Source organism: Phalacrocorax aristotelis, chromosome 8 (genome assembly GCF_949628215.1).
Source record: "Phalacrocorax aristotelis chromosome 8, bGulAri2.1, whole genome shotgun sequence".
Taxonomy (NCBI): domain Eukaryota; kingdom Metazoa; phylum Chordata; class Aves; order Suliformes; family Phalacrocoracidae; genus Phalacrocorax; species Phalacrocorax aristotelis.
This window is the reverse complement of record NC_134283.1, coordinates 21,368,087-21,386,246: the sequence shown is the minus strand read 5'-3', so window position 1 is coordinate 21,386,246 and position 18,160 is coordinate 21,368,087. Positions and strand designations below refer to the sequence as shown.

The 18,160-nt window shown below is 40.1% G+C and overlaps 1 protein-coding gene across 3 annotated transcripts in view; it reads left to right on the top strand.

Moving 5' to 3' along the window:
• Nucleotides 1-460: 460 nt before the first annotated feature.
• CBFB (core-binding factor subunit beta) overlaps nucleotides 461-18,160 on the top strand; it is a 44,133-nt gene continuing 26,433 nt past the window's right edge. For 2 of the 3 annotated variants that reach the window (XM_075101735.1, XM_075101737.1), the window contains exons 1-3: nucleotides 468-646; nucleotides 873-959; nucleotides 5,514-5,630. In XM_075101735.1, the coding sequence (XP_074957836.1) occupies nucleotides 569-646; nucleotides 873-959; nucleotides 5,514-5,630 (282 nt within the window). In that variant the 5' untranslated portion in view covers nucleotides 468-568. Of the gene's footprint in view, nucleotides 647-872; nucleotides 960-5,513; nucleotides 5,631-18,160 lie in introns of all 3 variants that reach the window. The other variant, XM_075101736.1, reaches the window with a different exon arrangement.

Below are 18,160 nucleotides of genomic sequence, written 5' to 3'. Positions count from 1 at the left end.
GTGCGAATCCCCGCCCTTTGAGGGGACAGCGCCTCACCGCCATAGGGGAAAATGAGGGGGTGGCCGCCGCCCACCCGCGACAGAGCTGAGGCTGCCCCCCTTGAAGCAGGAAGCCGGAAACAATCGAGACAAGCCGCGTTAAGATGGGGGGAGCGACCCCGCTCCCCTCAGCTCTGCGGGGTGAGTCACGGCGCGCTGTGGCGGGGCTCACTGACTCACCCCCCCACCATCACCACCACCCTCCACACCCCGCTTCCCGCCTCGGAGGGAGGCGCGCCAGCCCCCGCGGCGCATGCGCGGCGGCGGCGGCGGAGTTGTGAATGGCACGGCTGTTCGGACGGAGTTTACGAGCCGGGGAGGAAGTCGGGAGGGGAGGGGGGGGCGGGAGCGGGCGGCGCGCGGCGGCAGCGCGAGCTCTCGGCGGCTGCTCTGCGCGCGCGGCGGGGGGGGGGGAGGAGGAGGAGGAGGAGAAGGAGGAGGGAGGGGGGCGGCGGGGGCTAACAAAGGGCGAGGCGAGCGCTGGGGCTGGGACAGCGCGGGGCGGGCAGCCGGCGGCGGCCCCACCACCATGCCGCGGGTTGTCCCCGACCAGCGGAGCAAGTTCGAGAACGAAGAGTTCTTCAGGAAGCTGAGCCGCGAGTGCGAGGTGAGGCGGTGGCGTCTGTCTGTCCGTCTGTCTGTCTGTCTTTCCGTCCGTCTCCCTCACCCCTTTCCCTCGGCGGGGAAAGTTTCTGCGGCGGGAGCCCCGCGCCTCGGCTCGCCTCAGGCGCGGCGGGGGAGCCGAGCCCGGCGGGGAGGCGCAGTCTGTGCACTCCGCTGCCCCCTTATCGCCGGGATTGGCCCCTCCTGATTGCGCGCCCTGTTCTCCGCAGATTAAATACACCGGCTTCAGGGACCGGCCCCACGAGGAGAGGCAGGCCCGCTTCCAGAACGCCTGCCGCGACGGACGCTCCGAGATCGTAAGTGGCGCCGGGCTCCCCTCGGGGCCCGCCGGGACCGGGCCGGGGCGGTCCCCGGCGCCGGGCAGCCGCGGGCGGGGGGGCGGCCGCCCCCGGGCCCCATCGCCGCTCGCCACCTTTTTTTTAATAATAAAAAAAAAGAACAACCCACAAAGTTTCAGGGAGGGTTTGCGGAGGAGGAACAACGCTTCTCAGTGGCGAGGCAGCGGTGGCCGGCGCTGGGTGTGGCGGGAGCGGAGGGTTCGGAGCGGGGTGCCTGGTGTCGGCCGGGGGCCGCGCCGCGCCGGGAAGTTCTGCTGGGCGGCGGGGGCGGGAAGCCGCCTTTTGAACGCTGAGGGAAAGGACGCTTTGGTTAAAAGGCGGTATTTCTTTGCTCTTAAGAACAGTGCTTTTTCGCTAAAATGTATCAGCTCGCTCTGCCCTGGCGGGAGCAGTGGAAGACTAGTTGGCTTGAGCGCTGGGGCTGAGGGGAGGTGATGGGGAGGTGAGGAGAGCGCTCAGAGCCACCCGCGAGCGGGCTGTGCTTCCTTCCCTGGGCACGTGTTACCATTGTAAGCTCCTTATTTCAATATTCAGCTGCTTCCCCCCTCCCCCTTTTATTTTTTAAATCGGAAACAGGAGCTTTCAGAAGTAAGTAAAATCGTTTAGAAGATGCTAGCTGAAAGTCTCAAATGAGCTGTTTATGTAGTTCTGAACTAAATCAAATGCTCTTAAAATTAGGCTTTGAAAGTCGCAACTCCAGCCCTGTTTTTCTCATTCATTAAGGTTAGTTGCATACTACTCTCTGCTTCTGAATTAAGAAGTGAGATAAAGTATGGCTTGCCGTAGTCAAGAACTGACTAGTTATTTCCTGGTTTGATTTCTCCTATATGTTCGTTCTGATCGCTATCTTGTAGCATTGTTGTTAACTCTTCACTTTTCTTAAAATGCAGAAGTAACCTCTCTTTCATTTACAGTGTATAATGAAAGACGAGGTAAAAACTCTTTTCCCATAGAAAATAACCCCAACTTCCACCAAGTTTGGCTTACGATGATCCTTTAATTTCACGTGGTATGCATACTGCTAGTCAGTTCACAATTAAATTATTCTTATGCGCATCCAAACAAATAGAATTGAATACCAGTTACTGTACCTGAGCTTGCGTTTGTCAGTAAAAGGATATACACTCTAGGACACAGTTATCTTTTACCGAGTGACTTTATTTTAGCTGAGTCTTATCCCTTCTTGTTACTCTGCGGTCTTCAAACCTGTAATATTATTTTGTGAGAGGCCCCCTGTAGTCAGTCCCTTTGTTTTCCTATTTTTTTACATTCATTTTTCGTTGTGCATGTTTGCTTCCTTTAAAAAGTTACCAGGGAAACAATGCGTAGGTAAGGAAAACAGTTGGCTAGCAGCATTTGAAGTTCCTGAACAGGTGAAAGTGCATAGTATACCTGAGTTCTTCCCTAAAAAAAAAAAACAAACCCAAAACATGTAGCTTATAAACTAGCTTTCTAATGCAGCCTCTGCATTTATTACATAAATGAGAAATCACTGTAGTTTCACGTTTGTACTTCTAAGCCTGATGCTGTCTTTCTCTGCCAGAAGTTCATCCCTCGGAAGCAACCAGTGATGCCTGGTCTACATATTTTTACTTAATTATAAAACAGTCTCTGAATTTCTTGATCTGAAACATCTGGTTTTGTTTTGGGAACAGTGTGCAAGTAGTCGGGTTTATTTAGAAATGTAGTGTGTGTGTAATGACTGATGTTAAAAAGAGCTAGCAATTTTGCTTTTTTTAGCCTTGAACGTTTTTCCAGACATTAAGGATTTATTCTTTTATCTCCAAAGGGAGCCTTTGCAAATGATGTTACATATTTTTAAGCAGGCAAAAAAACCCTGCTGAACAGCTTAGGGATTTAATGTAGAACTGGAAGTAGGTTGTTGGTTACTTCTGTCAAATAACTCTTGAATAAAGAAAATAATTACTGGTATTGCTGAGAAAGTAATTGAAACATTAAATAAGATTTTGGGTTTACTGGTATTGCTTCGATAACCTGAAAAATAACTTTACATGTTCAGTTTGTTTTGGGAGATTTCCTAGCTACCTATTTGTTTGGAAGGTACTTGTATTTACGTTGGCTATGCATGGGTCAGATCACCCTCATACTACCTGATAAGCTTTTTGCAAAATTTGAGGCATATATGTAAGATAGCGTTTCAGACTGAACTTTAAAAGGCTCTGTATAGACAAAAATTTTCTTATTTCCAAGTTTAAGACCAAACTAGGGGTGTGATTTTTTTTTTTTTAAATTTGCTTGTTGCTAGAATAAAATTGTTGGGTTCAGTGCAGTCCTGTATGGTTACTAGTGAGACTGTTTTCAAGTTTTTTAGTATTGACCTATGATTTTGATTTGAGAAGCATGTGGGTATTTTAATTGGACTGTTTTATCTGTTCAAAGGGAGGGAACAGGCTTAAAAAATCCAGAGAATAAATTTCTACATTGCTCTTTAAATAGCCTATGTTTTAAACGTTGCCCACATGACTCCATGGGGATGTGGGAATTTGTGTACTTTCATTTTCTTAATTTCTCTGATATTTTTCCCATGGATTTTCACAGCCCTCTGGCACAGGTTGGGGAGTGGAAGCAGGGAGGCATGGGCAGTTCACTCTCTCACTCAGTTTCCCAGTCCTTCTGAGCCAGTATTCTTGGGGCCTGCAGAAGCTGGAGTGGTCTGGAGGGCTGCATGGTCAGCCGGTTTACACTCAAAGATCTCACTCCTTGGCATTTTGTTTTAACTGTAAAAATTAAGGAGTATCAAACACATATTTGCTAAAGATCCTTGGAGGTGGGAAGGTAGTTCTTGAACAGCCTACGTGGTGATGACTTACCAATCAAAAAGATTTGGAGATAAGTATAATTTTTTTTTGTTGATATGTAATAGAATCACTTAGAAAAGGAAAGTGATTGTTATACAAGCTGGTCAGCCTGACACTGATGGTCTGCAGCCCTTGCAGTTTTGATGCTTCCTATTTGGGCAAGTGTAACCTTCTGTTATGTTGATATGTTTGTGTATTGTAGGGCAAACAAATATTAATGTACCAATACAATATTCCCCCCTCCCACTGCCCCAGTATTAGTACGACCAATTTGTCAATTTTAGTGATATTGAGAATGTGCTTAACAGGAGATTAAAAAACCCAAACCAAACCCCTGCTTTTAAGGATAGTCTGGAATAGAACCTGATTGCCGAGTATTAGTCTCCCTTGGCGGAGGGGAAAAAGTCAAGACAAAGCATTTCTTCTTTCAGAATGGGACACATTAATCCTGTGGCAGACAGCACTGCAGTACATGACCAGAACTATCTTAAATAACATGTAGAGCTGTTGTGTCATAGTACAGTTATACCATAAAGTTGTTGAATTCTGGGTGGCTCGAAAGGAATACACTTGTGAGGAAATTCCAACTATTAGAGTAGTATTTTTATAGCTTTTAAGAAATGGTATTCTGGATTAATGACCATTTAAATCTAAGTGATCGTGGTAATCAAGATAATCGATACAGTTATTTGACTGCAGCAAATTTCGTTTTAACCCTGGGATTTTTAGTAGAGTGGTATTCTGGGAGCATGTTTGAGTATTCACATGCTTACAGGACACACTCATGTATCAGAGAGGGGTATAAATACTGTGAATCCAATTTCTACTTGCAAAAATTGTTCCTTATTTCGTGCCTAGAAATTGACATACTCTCCATGGCTTTGAGTTGATAAGATATACAAATAAATACAGAGAGTTTATGAAGAAAATTGAATCTTATTTTCATTTGAAACCTGAGAAAATTATTTACTTGAATGCAATGTACACTTTTTCTAATATGGTTAAGTCAGTCCCTTTAATGATTTTAAAGGGCTGCAGCTGAGAAGAATTCCTATGGTTGCTGGTTCTCACTGACACAGCATCTGCTGATTTGGATTTCGCTGGTGTCTTAATGTGGCAAGAGGACTTCATCCTGTGAAGTTTAATTGAGCCATATATTAGTGCTCCGTGCCTGTAGATGGTGAAATAGGTATATTTACATTTCAGTTCAGATAAGCATTTATCTAGGTACAAGTAGATCGTGAAAGTTAACGAGTTCTTTTCTTTGAAGAAAAAGTTGTCCCTAGTAACAGGTCTCAGGAGTTCATTGTCCTTCAGCAGTACTTCTTTTAGAGAGAAATGCAAGCTCTTTAAAAAGCATGGGTAATTTTTAATGTTGGAGGTACTAAGTTGGTGCAGGGTATCCAGACAGAACTGAAAGGACAGATTCTAATGTCAGCAAAACTGATTTGAAAGAAGTATTGATTCCGGGCTGTATTTTATATCTGAAGCAGCCAATGGCAAATGTTGTCAAAATGGAATCAGATGTTTGTAACTTAATACTTAAGAAAAATGATGAGTGCATGTTTTTGACTTTAAGTATTCTCTATGCTGCCTGGCTTAAGACATAAACTGATGTAAAAATAAATGACTGCCTGCATAATTTATGTAATGTCTTGCTCCCTGATCCTGTTTGTATTGATTTTTCTAAAAGGCTTTTGTGGCCACAGGAACCAATCTGTCTCTCCAGTTTTTTCCGGCCAGCTGGCAGGGGGAGCAGCGACAGACACCGACCCGGGAATATGTCGACTTTGAAAGAGAAGGAGGCAAGGTAAGAAGGGAATTGTTGCGACTGAAAGATTTTTATGTTGTGCTTATGATCTTATTAGTATGGACTGCATGTATGATGCAAAATTACTAATATTTCACATCTTGGTGCACGTTGGTAGTGGCATGAGTACATCTGAAAGCTGATAGGATAAAATCTGGTATTGCTTTGTTTTAAAGCATGTTCATGTTTCTGGAGGGAAACACATGGGCAGTACTGGTGGCTTTTTATTATTTTGAAGAACAGAACTTTACTTCTACTGCCATGCTGTGCTAAAATTTTGGGGAACAATTTAAATTTGGTGTTGAGTAGGAGCTTATAAAAAGGTTCAGAAATTAGACTTTGGCTAATGAATTGTGGTAGACTGAAATTTGCCCTTTGAACAGGTTACCTTGTTGGGTCTTAAGTTGCCCATTGATATAGCAAGCATTCAGTGTGCTGCTTAGTGGAATGAAGCTTCTTTTCTTGGTTTCACCATAAGCTATAATATAGAAGAAGCATCGCTTTCAGGATTGGTTTCTGAATGTTTTTTTTTTTTCCTGAGGTGGTTGTCCCATAGACTGATATCGAAAGCTACAATTCCCTAATGAGTGTGATGGTTGCTGTGAGGTTGTATTAGACTTAAAGTCAGAAACCTTGCTTTCAGTCTCATCAGAATAAAGTTACTGAAATCACAGCTGGTTTTGGTTTACAGAAAAAACATACCTTTAAAATGTAGATGCTGTCTGTTATCTTTGCTGCTGTAGATGATTTGGGACTGATCCAAATATAACTGAACTAGATAAAAGACTTTGTGCAGACCTCAGTAGGTTTGGACCAGCACTTACACCCCTGTAGTCTTTCTGTTTCAGGCTTATTTCTGGTTTGTGATTTCTTGGTGTTTTTTTTTTTTTAACTTCAAAGATTTTTCAATAGACTACAAAATTCTTGCTTTTGCCTAAGACTTTTTTTTACCTACTCTGTAACAAGTAACAGCTAATGCTACCAAACCTACCAGGCTGGAGGAAATATTTGAAGCATATTCAGGTTTAATGGCATATTGGATCTTTCAAATGCTGCTAGGTGGAAAAAAAATATTTCCTATAGTGGGAAAATGTGATTGGAAGAAGAAAAATTCCTGAGGGCAGATATGGTATTTGGAATTCAAGTTAATGAGGTTTTTTTGGGAAAAAATTGTTTTCCATTTAATCCTGCGAGGCTTGCAGAAGTTTGACAAATTGAGGGAGAAGGAGTGAAGTTGGCTATGCTGGGTACTAACTGATCTGCTAAGGAAACTGAATTGAATCTGGCTCTTACTGAAGAATATTGATTCTGGCTCACAATTGAATGAGGAATTTTTCGTGTAATGTGTAAGAAGACTGAAGTCTCTCTTCTTGCCAGTTCAAAACTAATGTTATTTACTCCTATAATTTTTTTAACTTTGTTTTCTCTGAATGAATTCTTAAACTACTGAACTACTTCACCTAGTCTCTTGTGTTGTCTTAATCATGTAAGAGGATAGTGATATGCTGTGTATTAAAATAGAATAAGCCTCATTAATGAGTGCCACTCCCTGATTTATGTGTGTTTACAATAAATTCTAGTGCTTCACTAAAATGTTTAGAGGAATTCATCTGTATGAGGCTAGAGGTGGACACTAATGAATGGGAATAGTGTTATGGTGTAGTATGAACAAATAACAAATTCACTGTTGTAATCAAACTTTGCTAGAGTAAATCACATGTGAAGGCAGGCTTGCTCTGCACAGAATTTAACTTGTCTGAAAGTAAGCCACTTCCATAACTTCAGAAGAAGAGTACGCAGAATGCAAGAGTTTCTTATGTTATCAACAGAAACAGTTAAATGTTTCATATGAATTGTCTGAGATTTTGTCCTCTGTAGATTTTTGTCACTCGATTTTTATTAAGAATTTCTTTCATAGGCTTCAACAGTCTCTTAACACCATGTGATTTTTGTAGCTCTGTGCACCATTGTTTTATGAGCTTTGATTCTTGAGGCAGTGCATAATGTGTGTTTGTTCATCACTGGATTTAAGCCAGCAAGGCATGTTTTTAATTATATGAATAAAAAAGGCTATGGGTGAAGCTGTCAGTTAATTATTATTTTAGGCATTAGTTTGAGATCTAGAATGTAGATAAACTTACCAGTACTGGAATATTTTTATTCTGGAATTCTGCTTCAGTGTTTGGCTAAGCAAATGATGGCCCAAAATAGTTTGTCCGGAGTTGAAATATGTCACTATTGTGCCTAAGCAGTTTTGGCCACAGGTTGACAAAGCTACCAAAGCAGCATCTGCTAGAATTGCTTCTTAAATGGTTGAATTTTAGGAAGAGCAACACCCTTGTGAATCCATGTGAAAGTTGTGATTCTGTGAATATCTACTTCATGGGCTTAAGGTTTTTCATTCTGGTATTTCTTAACTGAGGGGTTTTTCCTATGCTTAATTTGCCTTTTAATTTGATGCATCTGATATTCACAATGGGTGGGCAGACCTCTACTGGATATCCTGTCTTCATTAATTCAAGAGTTCACTTAATGTTGCTACTAATTTTAAACTCAAGCTTAACTTTTTTTAGATAGTTGTAAGATTCTGTGCTGTCCTTGACCTGTAGCAATATTTTTTCAGGTTTGTTATGGCAAAAGAAAAAGTAGTACTAAAAATAGGTCGCTAGATTGTAAAAATCATAGAACATTGTGATTGTGGGGTTGTGTCAAATTCAGTTTATGTCCTGCTTCTGGATATCTGAACTATACCAAGGCTTCCTGATCCTTTGTGTTGTCAGCTAATGTCCAGTTTGGGGGGGGATTTTAATTGGTGGTGTGTGTTTTGGGTTTTGTTTTGTGTGTGTTTGTTGTTGTTGTTACGATTTTGTTTGTTTTTTAAAGAATAAATGAATAGATGAATGCTAACAAATTCAGAGGCAGATGGTGTAGTAGTTTAATGTATTGCCTGAAGTCTCATGTAATTAAACCCTGGAATGAAATGGAGAGCTTTATTTTCACTTTGGTTCTCTGGTATCATTAATTACTTAGACTAGTTTTATTGTGCTTAATGAAGCTCTTTAATTTTTACTTAAGTTTTATACTCGTACCGTATGAACTTCAGGCTGCACTGTGTGTGTGTGGGTTTCAGTGCTTCTTAAAATTCAATTTTATTGAAAGTCTCCTTGTTTTAAGAACTGTGTGATCTTAGCATGATTCATTTTGTATACCTCTTAGAGTAAGATAGAATGTCCCCAGTTTTCATTTGTTATTCAAGATGTTTATATAGCTTTGGTCTTTCTTACCTGCAAGAACACTAGTTCTAGGACATTCTTTTTTGTTTAAATACCAGTTACTACCCTGATGAAGTGTGTGAAGTTGTTTTACTTCCCCTCCCCTTCATAATACTATTCTCCATCTCATTTCTAACGCAGCTGAACTTCCTGTCTGCTGTTCCGTGGCAGCTGCTTGTAAACCAGAATCTTCAGCACAGGCTTATTTCAGTGTAATGTGCTATGAACTCTGCAACTCTGGAGGAAAGCACATCAGCCGTGATTTAAATTGATTTGGAGTGCCTGGTATGCCACATGTGTGATGTAGCTAGGATTTCTACTTACTAGTCTATCAACTTTGTTCTAGCCACAATTAAATGTTACTGGACTTCAGTTTTCTTCCTGAGGGTGCCGAGTTTCTACTCATGTGCAGCTTTTTCTGTTTTAACTAGGAAATATTTTTTGGCTATAAGTCGACGTTAAGTGCTTGGATGAATCTAAAAAAATTATCTCTGTGGTGCCGAAGGCATTACAGCAGTTCCAGAAATGTAATGAGAAAGAAAGGTGCTGTATTTGAATAAAAACTATATTTAAATGGCAGCCAACAGCGCCGGATTTCTACTATGTCCTCCCCTTACTAGGGGTTCAATAGGTAGCACTTGTCTCCAGCTTTTTATTTTCTGACTTTAGCAATAAAATTTCATAATTACTGGGATGGTGTGTTGGCTGCTCCATTTTCGGAGCAAATAAAATTTCCAGTCAAACATAGGATCACAGCATACTCAGTGGAATTTGCTTGGAAAGTGAAGGCTTAATTTGAGAAATATCTGAATATCAGTGCTAACCTGTATTGAATTGGAAGTTTTACTCTATTTTCTTTGGTCCCCACTGCTTTCTGAAGATGAAACATTAAGTCATTCAAAGTTGGAGTAGCAGCTTTGGTTTTTTTAGTTTCTTTAGGTACCCTTATGCTTTAAAAAATCAGTAAGGGTGTTTGGGAAACTGATTTATGGTTTCAGCTCTCATTTTACCATCACTGTAGTGCTAAAGGACGATATTCTTTAAGTTCCTATATTTTCAGTTCAGCAGTATTTGGGGTTTTTGCATTGTCACCATCTAAAATGTTCTTGCAGTTAGCAGTCACTTGTTCCCTGCAATCCACTGAGTTCCTGGACAAAAGTATGTGAGTGTTTTTTCTACATCAGTGGGAAAGCATGCCTGGTAAAGTCTGCTAGAGCCGTAATATTCATTAAAGATCATACTGTGGTGTGCCACCACATAGGGGAAACCATTTTAGCCATGAGATGCATGTGGCCTTAACAGTTATTAAGTCTTCATCCTTTTGTTTGTCTGTAGTAATTTAATGCTCCTTCAAATTATCGTGAAGGTCGCTCCTTAAAGCACTTCAGGAGGCAAGTGCTACAACCCTGAAGAGTTGGGCATCACCCAGCAAAAGTACATGGAGCTGTTTGTATGTGGTAGAGGCATATATGGGCATGTAAGATGTAACTTGGTTAGAAAACCAGCAGACGTCAACCATGCACATGTGGTACCATGCACATTCTTTGTGGATTGTCTCTTAATATATGAGGGCATTTTGTTTCCCAGGAACTGTCCTGCTTAAACGCTTTCTCTTGCAGAAGTCTTGTTGCTTACAGATCTGAACTTGAGCTGAGGTTCATTGTGTAGCTTTATGCAGTGCTTCACTGATTTTTAGGCTGGTTCCTTAATGCACTGGTGTGTTAGGAGAAAGATATTTTGGGGTCAGATTTTTATCTTGTTCATGGGTTGTTCTCTCCCTTTGTGCTAGCAGAATGATACAGGATTCCTCTTCTGCCTTAGTTTGTTTACTTCAGGAATGTGGGGCAGGGAGGATCTGTCTGGTACTTGTCCTCAGGGCTGGTGCTTTTCTGAGCACCTTAAACAACTCTTCATCCTCCTACTCGGGTTTACCTGATGACCCCACAACCCGAATATGTGGTGGTAACTGAGAGATTCTTCTGGGAAGAGCAGCTGGTGGTCAGTGAAAGCACATCAGCTGCTGAACTGTCTGCGTGCTCAGTCCCTTGGAGGTACTTTTGCCTGCTTAAGCCAAGGGAAGTGGTAGAGCCCTGAGGAAGCCCACATTGCTGTCATTGCCTTTTTTTTTTTAAGTCTTTCTCAGGCTTGTTCTGTAAGGTTTAAACAAGAAAGTCAGTATGTGGGGTTATTCTGATGGCAGATTTTAGTGGTGTATCCAGTTTGTAGCCAGCCTGGCTAAACAGCTCAATTTTTTTCTTGGAGTTGTGTGGTGGGAGTCCTGCAAAGGCTTGGTGAATGAGAAGAATCCACTTTCCTGGATGGTCCACTTGATCAGTTTTCATCCAGGAATGTCTACATGGTTTGGGTAAAATATTAGTATTCTATAGATGCTTGTGATCCTAGATTTAACAGTCCTTTATTTATCAGAGACTGCTTAGTTTCTTCCCCCCCCCCCCCCCCCGATAATTCATGTCTTTGTTTATACCCCTGTACCACTTCTGCTTTAGAGGAGAGTGACATTTTTTCTTGTTTTTGCCTAGATACTTTGAGGTGTTACTCATTATGACCTGCTGTTGCACAGAGGAGAGAGATCTAATTGAAACTCTGTTTGGAGCCAGGTAGTCATAGTGTACCTTTGCTTTTTCACTTCCCCTCAAAATTGGGAGATGCCTCTATCTGCATCCAGTTCATACATTATTAATGGTTAAGAACTTGGATTTTGGGAAGAGAAATCCTCAGGGCTCGTAGCTTGTTAGGCACGTGTTCTGTGCTGGCAAGCAGCCACTGGCTGAGATTTGGACAGTTGTTCATGAAGTGATTTATCATAGGGTGCCCTCTGCCACTAGAGTCACACCAGGCGTCTCATGTGACAAGTATCCACAGCCTTTTCCCTATAATCCTTTCATTCCCCCATCCTCCAAATACTTTTGGTGCTCTACACAGCCTTGTTTCATGCATTGTGGTGCATGCGATGACTAAGCCATTTTGAAACAATGCTTATGACCAGTACTGTGGCTGTGCTGTTTGCGATGCCTACCTTTCAACCCTTTCTATAGGTCCTGAGTGCTTAAGATCTGCCACCAGTAAACCTACTTTTGATTAGCTTTTATGACATGTTGTAGAAGCGGTTAGTCATATTTTATGTATTACCTTGAACTTTCCCAGTGGTCTAAGTGCACCCCTTTAGAGTTGTATAGACAAGACTTCAAATTTACTTATACCATTCTCCTAAGGTTTCCCAGAAGGGGAACAAAAGCAGGGTTAGTGAGCTAAACTTTTCATTTGGGAACTAGCTATATATAAGGGCCAGTAAGTGCTGTGTGGATGAAAGCAGTATTTGAGATATCTGCAGCATAGATGCTGGAAAAAATCCAGACATTTGCATTATTGAATCCTCTTGTTTGCATACCAGTCTCCACTTACTAAGCAAAGTTGTTAACATTATGCTTCTCTGCTCTTCTTAAATGAATGAGAAAAGTAAGAGCATTGCTGTTGGAGGATGTCTGTTTCTTTGTGAAAAATCATTTAATGCTTCATATTTAAAGAAAGAAAACTTCAAGAAGATGTTGAAACATTTACTACAAGAAACTGTAATTTTTCTGAAAGTTACTGAAATGTTTCTTCAAGCTTTATTGTCCAAAGTACAAGTAATAAAATGAGCTAATTAGCTTGCATAATTGTATATTTGATATTTAACAAGTTGGCCTGGTGAAATATGTACTGTGACAATAATATGAAAAAAGAGGATGCTTGTGCAAACTCTTATTCCAAGAACATGAGTGCTAATGAAAAGATCATTTCTGGGGGAATAGCTGATGTTGCAGATGTTTTGTCTAAGAAGAAAGTCCATATATTTTCTGTTACATTGATACAGAGATTTGTATGTAAGACCCAAGTTGTAGCTACTTAAGTCTGTGCAGAACTTCTGCCTTCTTTCTGTATTTAAGATACTTGGCTTAAACAGTTGCAGGCAGCAGCTCTGTGTTGTGCATCTGGGTATGCTTCTTGTTTTACCTGTTCACTTCAGTATAAATATAGAAGATGAAACTATGGAAGGTGACAAAAAAAGTTCTTAAACCTGCTTTAATTTTTACAGTAAGTGTCACTAAGCTTTTAAATTTTCTATTGAAACACAGTGACTGAGGACAAAGTGGTTTCTGTCACATATTTCAAATACTTCTTAGGTCTGAAATCTAGGGAAGAAAGCAGCAATGAAACACTGAACGGGGGCTTTTATGTCCTGATGAAATATCTCTTGATAGCATTTGAGGAGTAGCCAGCATTGTGTGACAAACCAGATTGCAGGTGACAAGAAGAAACTTTTTAGCTTATTTTCAGCCAATGTATTCCTTTGAAAAAATAAAATAGATTCAAAAAAGGGGAAAGCTTATGCTCTTCAGTAGAGGCACTATTGGACTTTTCTCTTTCCTTTTGGAAAACTAATACAAGCCTAAAGAATACTTAAGAATAGGAAAACTAAGGCAGGAAGGCATCTAGATGAAGTAAAACAACTAGATTAGTTATATTTTTCTCATGCTACTGAAGAGCCTTTGGGGATTTCTTTGTAAAGCTTGCGTGCTTCTCTGACTTTTTCTTTCTTTCCTGCCCCCTGCCCTAATGAGGACAAGCACTTTCATTTGGGTAGAGGGGCAGTGGGGAATCATCTTATGCCCAGATGCCCCCAACTAGGGGAATCAAAATACAGTACCCTGTAATGTAATTGCACAGTCTGGTAGCCTGGTGGGTTTTCATCACAGAAAACTACCAGGATTTTAGTTCTAGCAAACCAGAAAGCTGTTTCTAATACCTTCAAAAGGTCTTAAAAGAGACTGTTCATAAAACATGCAGGGTGGGACTTTATTCACAAAGCATTCAGAGAAGCAGTATGAATTTTTTTAAGCTCTGTTCTGATACTTGGGACTTGAGAATCAGATTTTTGAGGAAGTATGGCTCATGTCAGCTCTAAATTTTTTGAACTTCAAGAAAATGAATTGGTATGTGGTTTATAGGGAATAAAAATAAATAGTGCATAAGAACTTAAATCCATTCCCCTCTCCTGCAGATCATACATTGTTGGTTCTGTCCTTTTCCTGCTCTTGTGCTGGGAGAATTCTTGTTGCATTTTGGCTAACCAGAGCTTTATTTGTATTCGTTCTCTTTAACTGTGTTGATTTTTTTCCTGGATTTTGCTGTTTGGAACTTGGTATTAAACATATATCCAAAAGTGCTAATTACTCTGAATAAGAAAATTCACAGCCATTGCTAATGATGTTTCTCTACAGAAGGTGATAGTTTTCTACAGAATAATTATGACACTAGGAAATTTTATTGGGTGATGAAAGCTAAGTAGTTATGGTATACAAAAGAGAAAAAAACTACTAACTTGCATTATTTTAAGGCTTGATGCAATACTACTTGTTGAATAAATGTTCATGCAGTTTTTCCAGACTTGAATCCTGCCTAAGGGGAAAGGGTGAGGCTGTCAAAGTGCTCAAGAATGTAATAAAAGCCAAAGGGTAGAAGAGGCAACTTTCCTTGCCCCTCTCCTGCTCAGGCCAGTTCCTGGATGGTTTTTATTAGTTGCTTACCCATGTTGTCAAAATCAGGTACCTTCTAATTGAGTATACTTTCATTACATGTGTCAAATTTTCAGTTAAAAAATACAGGTAAAATAGGCTATTTATTTGCACCCAGGTAGCATGATATGTACATAATGTTTTGGACAAACCTCTCTTTCTAAACCCTCTGTTGGAGTTTCTAGTTATAACTGCTTTTTGCTATGCTATTTTCTGAAAGCTTGAAAAGAAATAATTTCCCAAGCAATTTTGAAATTTCCATCCAGGAAAGGTATTTTGTCAACATGGCAGAAAACAGTGTGTCCCTGTTAGTTAGCTGGTTTTGTGAGCATAAGTGTGTCTTACATGCATGCATACTTGCAGCAGCAAAACAGCAGCAGGCTCCTAGCAATGTTTTGCTGCAAAAACTTACTCTTCAAATGTTGCAAGAAAAATTGGATCTTTCTTAATGCATGCTGTTTCAGGAGAGGAGATTTAAAATCCAGCATCTTTCTCATGTAGAATCTAGTGGTAATGGTAGGATGATAAAAGATTTAGTAAAGTTACACAGGGGAAAACCCCAGCATATATTTGCCTTTCAGATTATCCTTATAGTCTTCTCGTTGCATTTTTGTTGATTCTCAGTTCCAACTATGTGGTTGGTTTTGTCTTTCTGAAGGCAAATTGAGTGAGTCTGGGCATGAGATGCATTTTGTGCTGGGAGGCATAAGGCATTTTTGTAGTGATGCTGCAGAAACAAGAAGCCACCTACTTTTTGCTTTGTATTAGGGGGGTTTTGGTGGCTTTGGTCAAGTGTAGGGTATGTTTCCTGCTCAGGCCAGCAGTTGGAATATTTTGGAACTGTGTCTGGAGACTTATTTGTTCTTAAATGAATATAATTACTGTGCAGTAGCATGTTAGGGTTTTTCCTCTGTTAACTTCCATAAGTACTGATCAGTGATCTTAATCCAGGAATAAAATGCTGTAGTCTCCACAGATCTTAATTGCATCTGTTCTGGCTTCCTTAATGCTTCATACCTGCTCTTATAGACTTGTTTTTTAGTTAAAGTAGTAACCTGCATAATTTAATGAAACATTGATCTGCTTTTGAAAAGGAGTCATGATTACATAGTTGAGCTAACTATGCAGAAAAAAAAGAAATAAGCGACAATACCAGGTTTTCTAAAAGTGACTTGAAAATTCTCTCTGGTAAAGCAAGGAAGATTCTTCTGCCATTCTTTTTTTGAAGTTTTAGAAACCAAAGCAAAACCCATCACTGTAATATTTCAGTAATACAGAAAGCACGTTGGGAGAGGTTTTGTCACAGCTCTGATACTACTTACAAAGACATTTTTACTGAGAGTCCGTACATGGATATTTTTACTACATAGAATTGTAAAAACAGATTGCGCTGCAACTGAATCTTATCTACATGGGCATTTTCCAAAACTTCAGCTTTAATTGTAATAAAAACAGGTGATTTATATAAGCATACTTAGAAATTGGCTGAAGTACATAATACCAGACCATAAGGTTTTGCTGTGAAGTTGAAAATTGTAAGAAGTATTTTTCTGAGACAGTTTTCCAGTTGTGAATCGGAGTGTATTCTTTCCTGAGGGAGGACAGTATGGGAATGCTATCACTTGTTATCCAAACACCTTCTGCTATGGTTAGCTAAAATTGATTTTTGTGTTGTTGGGTGTCCTTGAATTGAACATACGGCACAAGGTTATGTTTTTATCCCCCCCCCCCCCCGGCTGTGAAATGCCTTAAGCTAATATTTCAAGCTTATATGAATCACCGTTGACATTAGCGTGCATATATAGGCATGTATAAATTCGCAGGTGTCCATGGGGGGTGGGGGAGGGAAGAATTTATGTGTAAAACTTGTATTTAAAATAAAGTATTCCTCTGACTCCTGAATCTGGCAGGTACAATATTTTGATAAAGGTCAGACTAGATTAAAAATCTGAGAAATAAATCATAGCTGCAACTCTTCTAATATACTTTAAGCTTTAAATTTAACTTAATTAGCTCCAGTATGCAGAAGCAGAATGAAGAAGGGATGTATTGCTTTAAAGGGGGAAAAATACAGGGGTTTAAAAACTTTAACAACTTTAACTGCTTCAATACAACAACTCCCTGCAAATAGTTAGCCCTCTGCTCAGCTACTTTTACTTGTCACTATTAAAATTCTAGTACAGGCTGTTAGCAATTCATGGCATATTTTGTATTTCATCAAAATCTTTTCAAGATAATTTGTTCCTCATAGCGAGTTTGTATTTCCACTGCTTTTTGTGATCTTAAAACATGAAAGACGATATTTACTACTTTTATTTTCTTCATTTTTTTCCTAAGCATAACAGTCCCAACTGAGACTCTTAGCAACCATACTGTTTTATTAATATTCTGGCTTTGCTTGAGGAATCAACCTTTGTCATAGCTGATGAAATAGAATAACCCAATTTCATTTTGAATGTTAAACTTTTTTTCCCAGAAATTCTCCTTGTGGTCTTTCTTTTTTTTTAAAAAAAAACCAAACAAACAACCCAATCCTAATGCCTGGGTTCTTGGTTTTTTGGTTTATTCATGTTTGGTTTTTGGGTAGGTATTATGGCATGTGTAGGTAACATACAGGAAAGTGGAAAACTAAAAAGTTGAAATGGGCTTTTTTCCAAGGGCTGCTTCATGCACTACAATAGGTCTGATCGTTCCTGATCTTACCAGGGTCTTGTCAAATGATTTACATAGTCTGAAGTTGCAAGTGAGATGTCTCTGTGTGATCGCAGATTGCACAAAGGGAGAGCTACAGAAACAGGTCAGAGGCAGAGAAAAGATGGTGCTGGACCATAGGGTCTGTGCTGCCCATGGTGGTGTCCCTGGGTGGCCCTGCTGCTCTGGCCAGCACTGTCCTGGCAGTCCCGCCGTGGCAGCGGCTTGTGAGCCAGCAAGGGCCTGTTGTTGGTGGTGTGATACAGTTGTGACATAGGTGCCACCCTTGAGAAGCTTAGAGGTGTATTCATCTTGAAAGCCACGGTTTGGTCATCCTGACAAAACAAGAGTCTTTCCTAAACAGTTGTATGTGGAAGTATCACTTTCTTTGTGTCTTTATGAAGTAGTCTAAGGTTTAAAATTTAGCAAAACCTCATTTTCATATAGTGGAAGCTGTTTCAAGATACAGCTTTCAAAAATAACTTAGACAATGTTTTCTTTTTGTATTTAAAGGAAGAATAATGCTTTGAGGCATGAGACGGAAGGATTGGTCTAAGGATTTTTGAGCTCTTATAGTTTGTAATGATGTGTCTATTGTTCTAAGATTAAAACCACTAAAAAGTCTTTCACTCATCGTGATTTTCTAAATGGGATTCTTTTTATTGTTTCTATTCACTGTTTCATTCCCAGTTAAAACTGTCACAAAGGTTTTGCTTCAGAATTGGAGTGACAAAGTCTAACTGCTGTAAACTCTGTCCATGACTTGGTTATTTTTCCTCGTTTCTTTTAAAATACAAGTGGTCTCGATCTAGAAGTGTAGTCTGAAGCCTTGTATGGAGTTGTCAGCTTCTGCTGTGAACTTAGTTGTTGCTAACTAATGAAGATACTGTTCTGTTTTGCTCCCCAAATAATTGAGGATTTTAATTTGTAAATTCTGTTGCAAAACCTCAGAAGAACTTTTTTTCCCCTTTCATAGATTTCCTTTCTTATG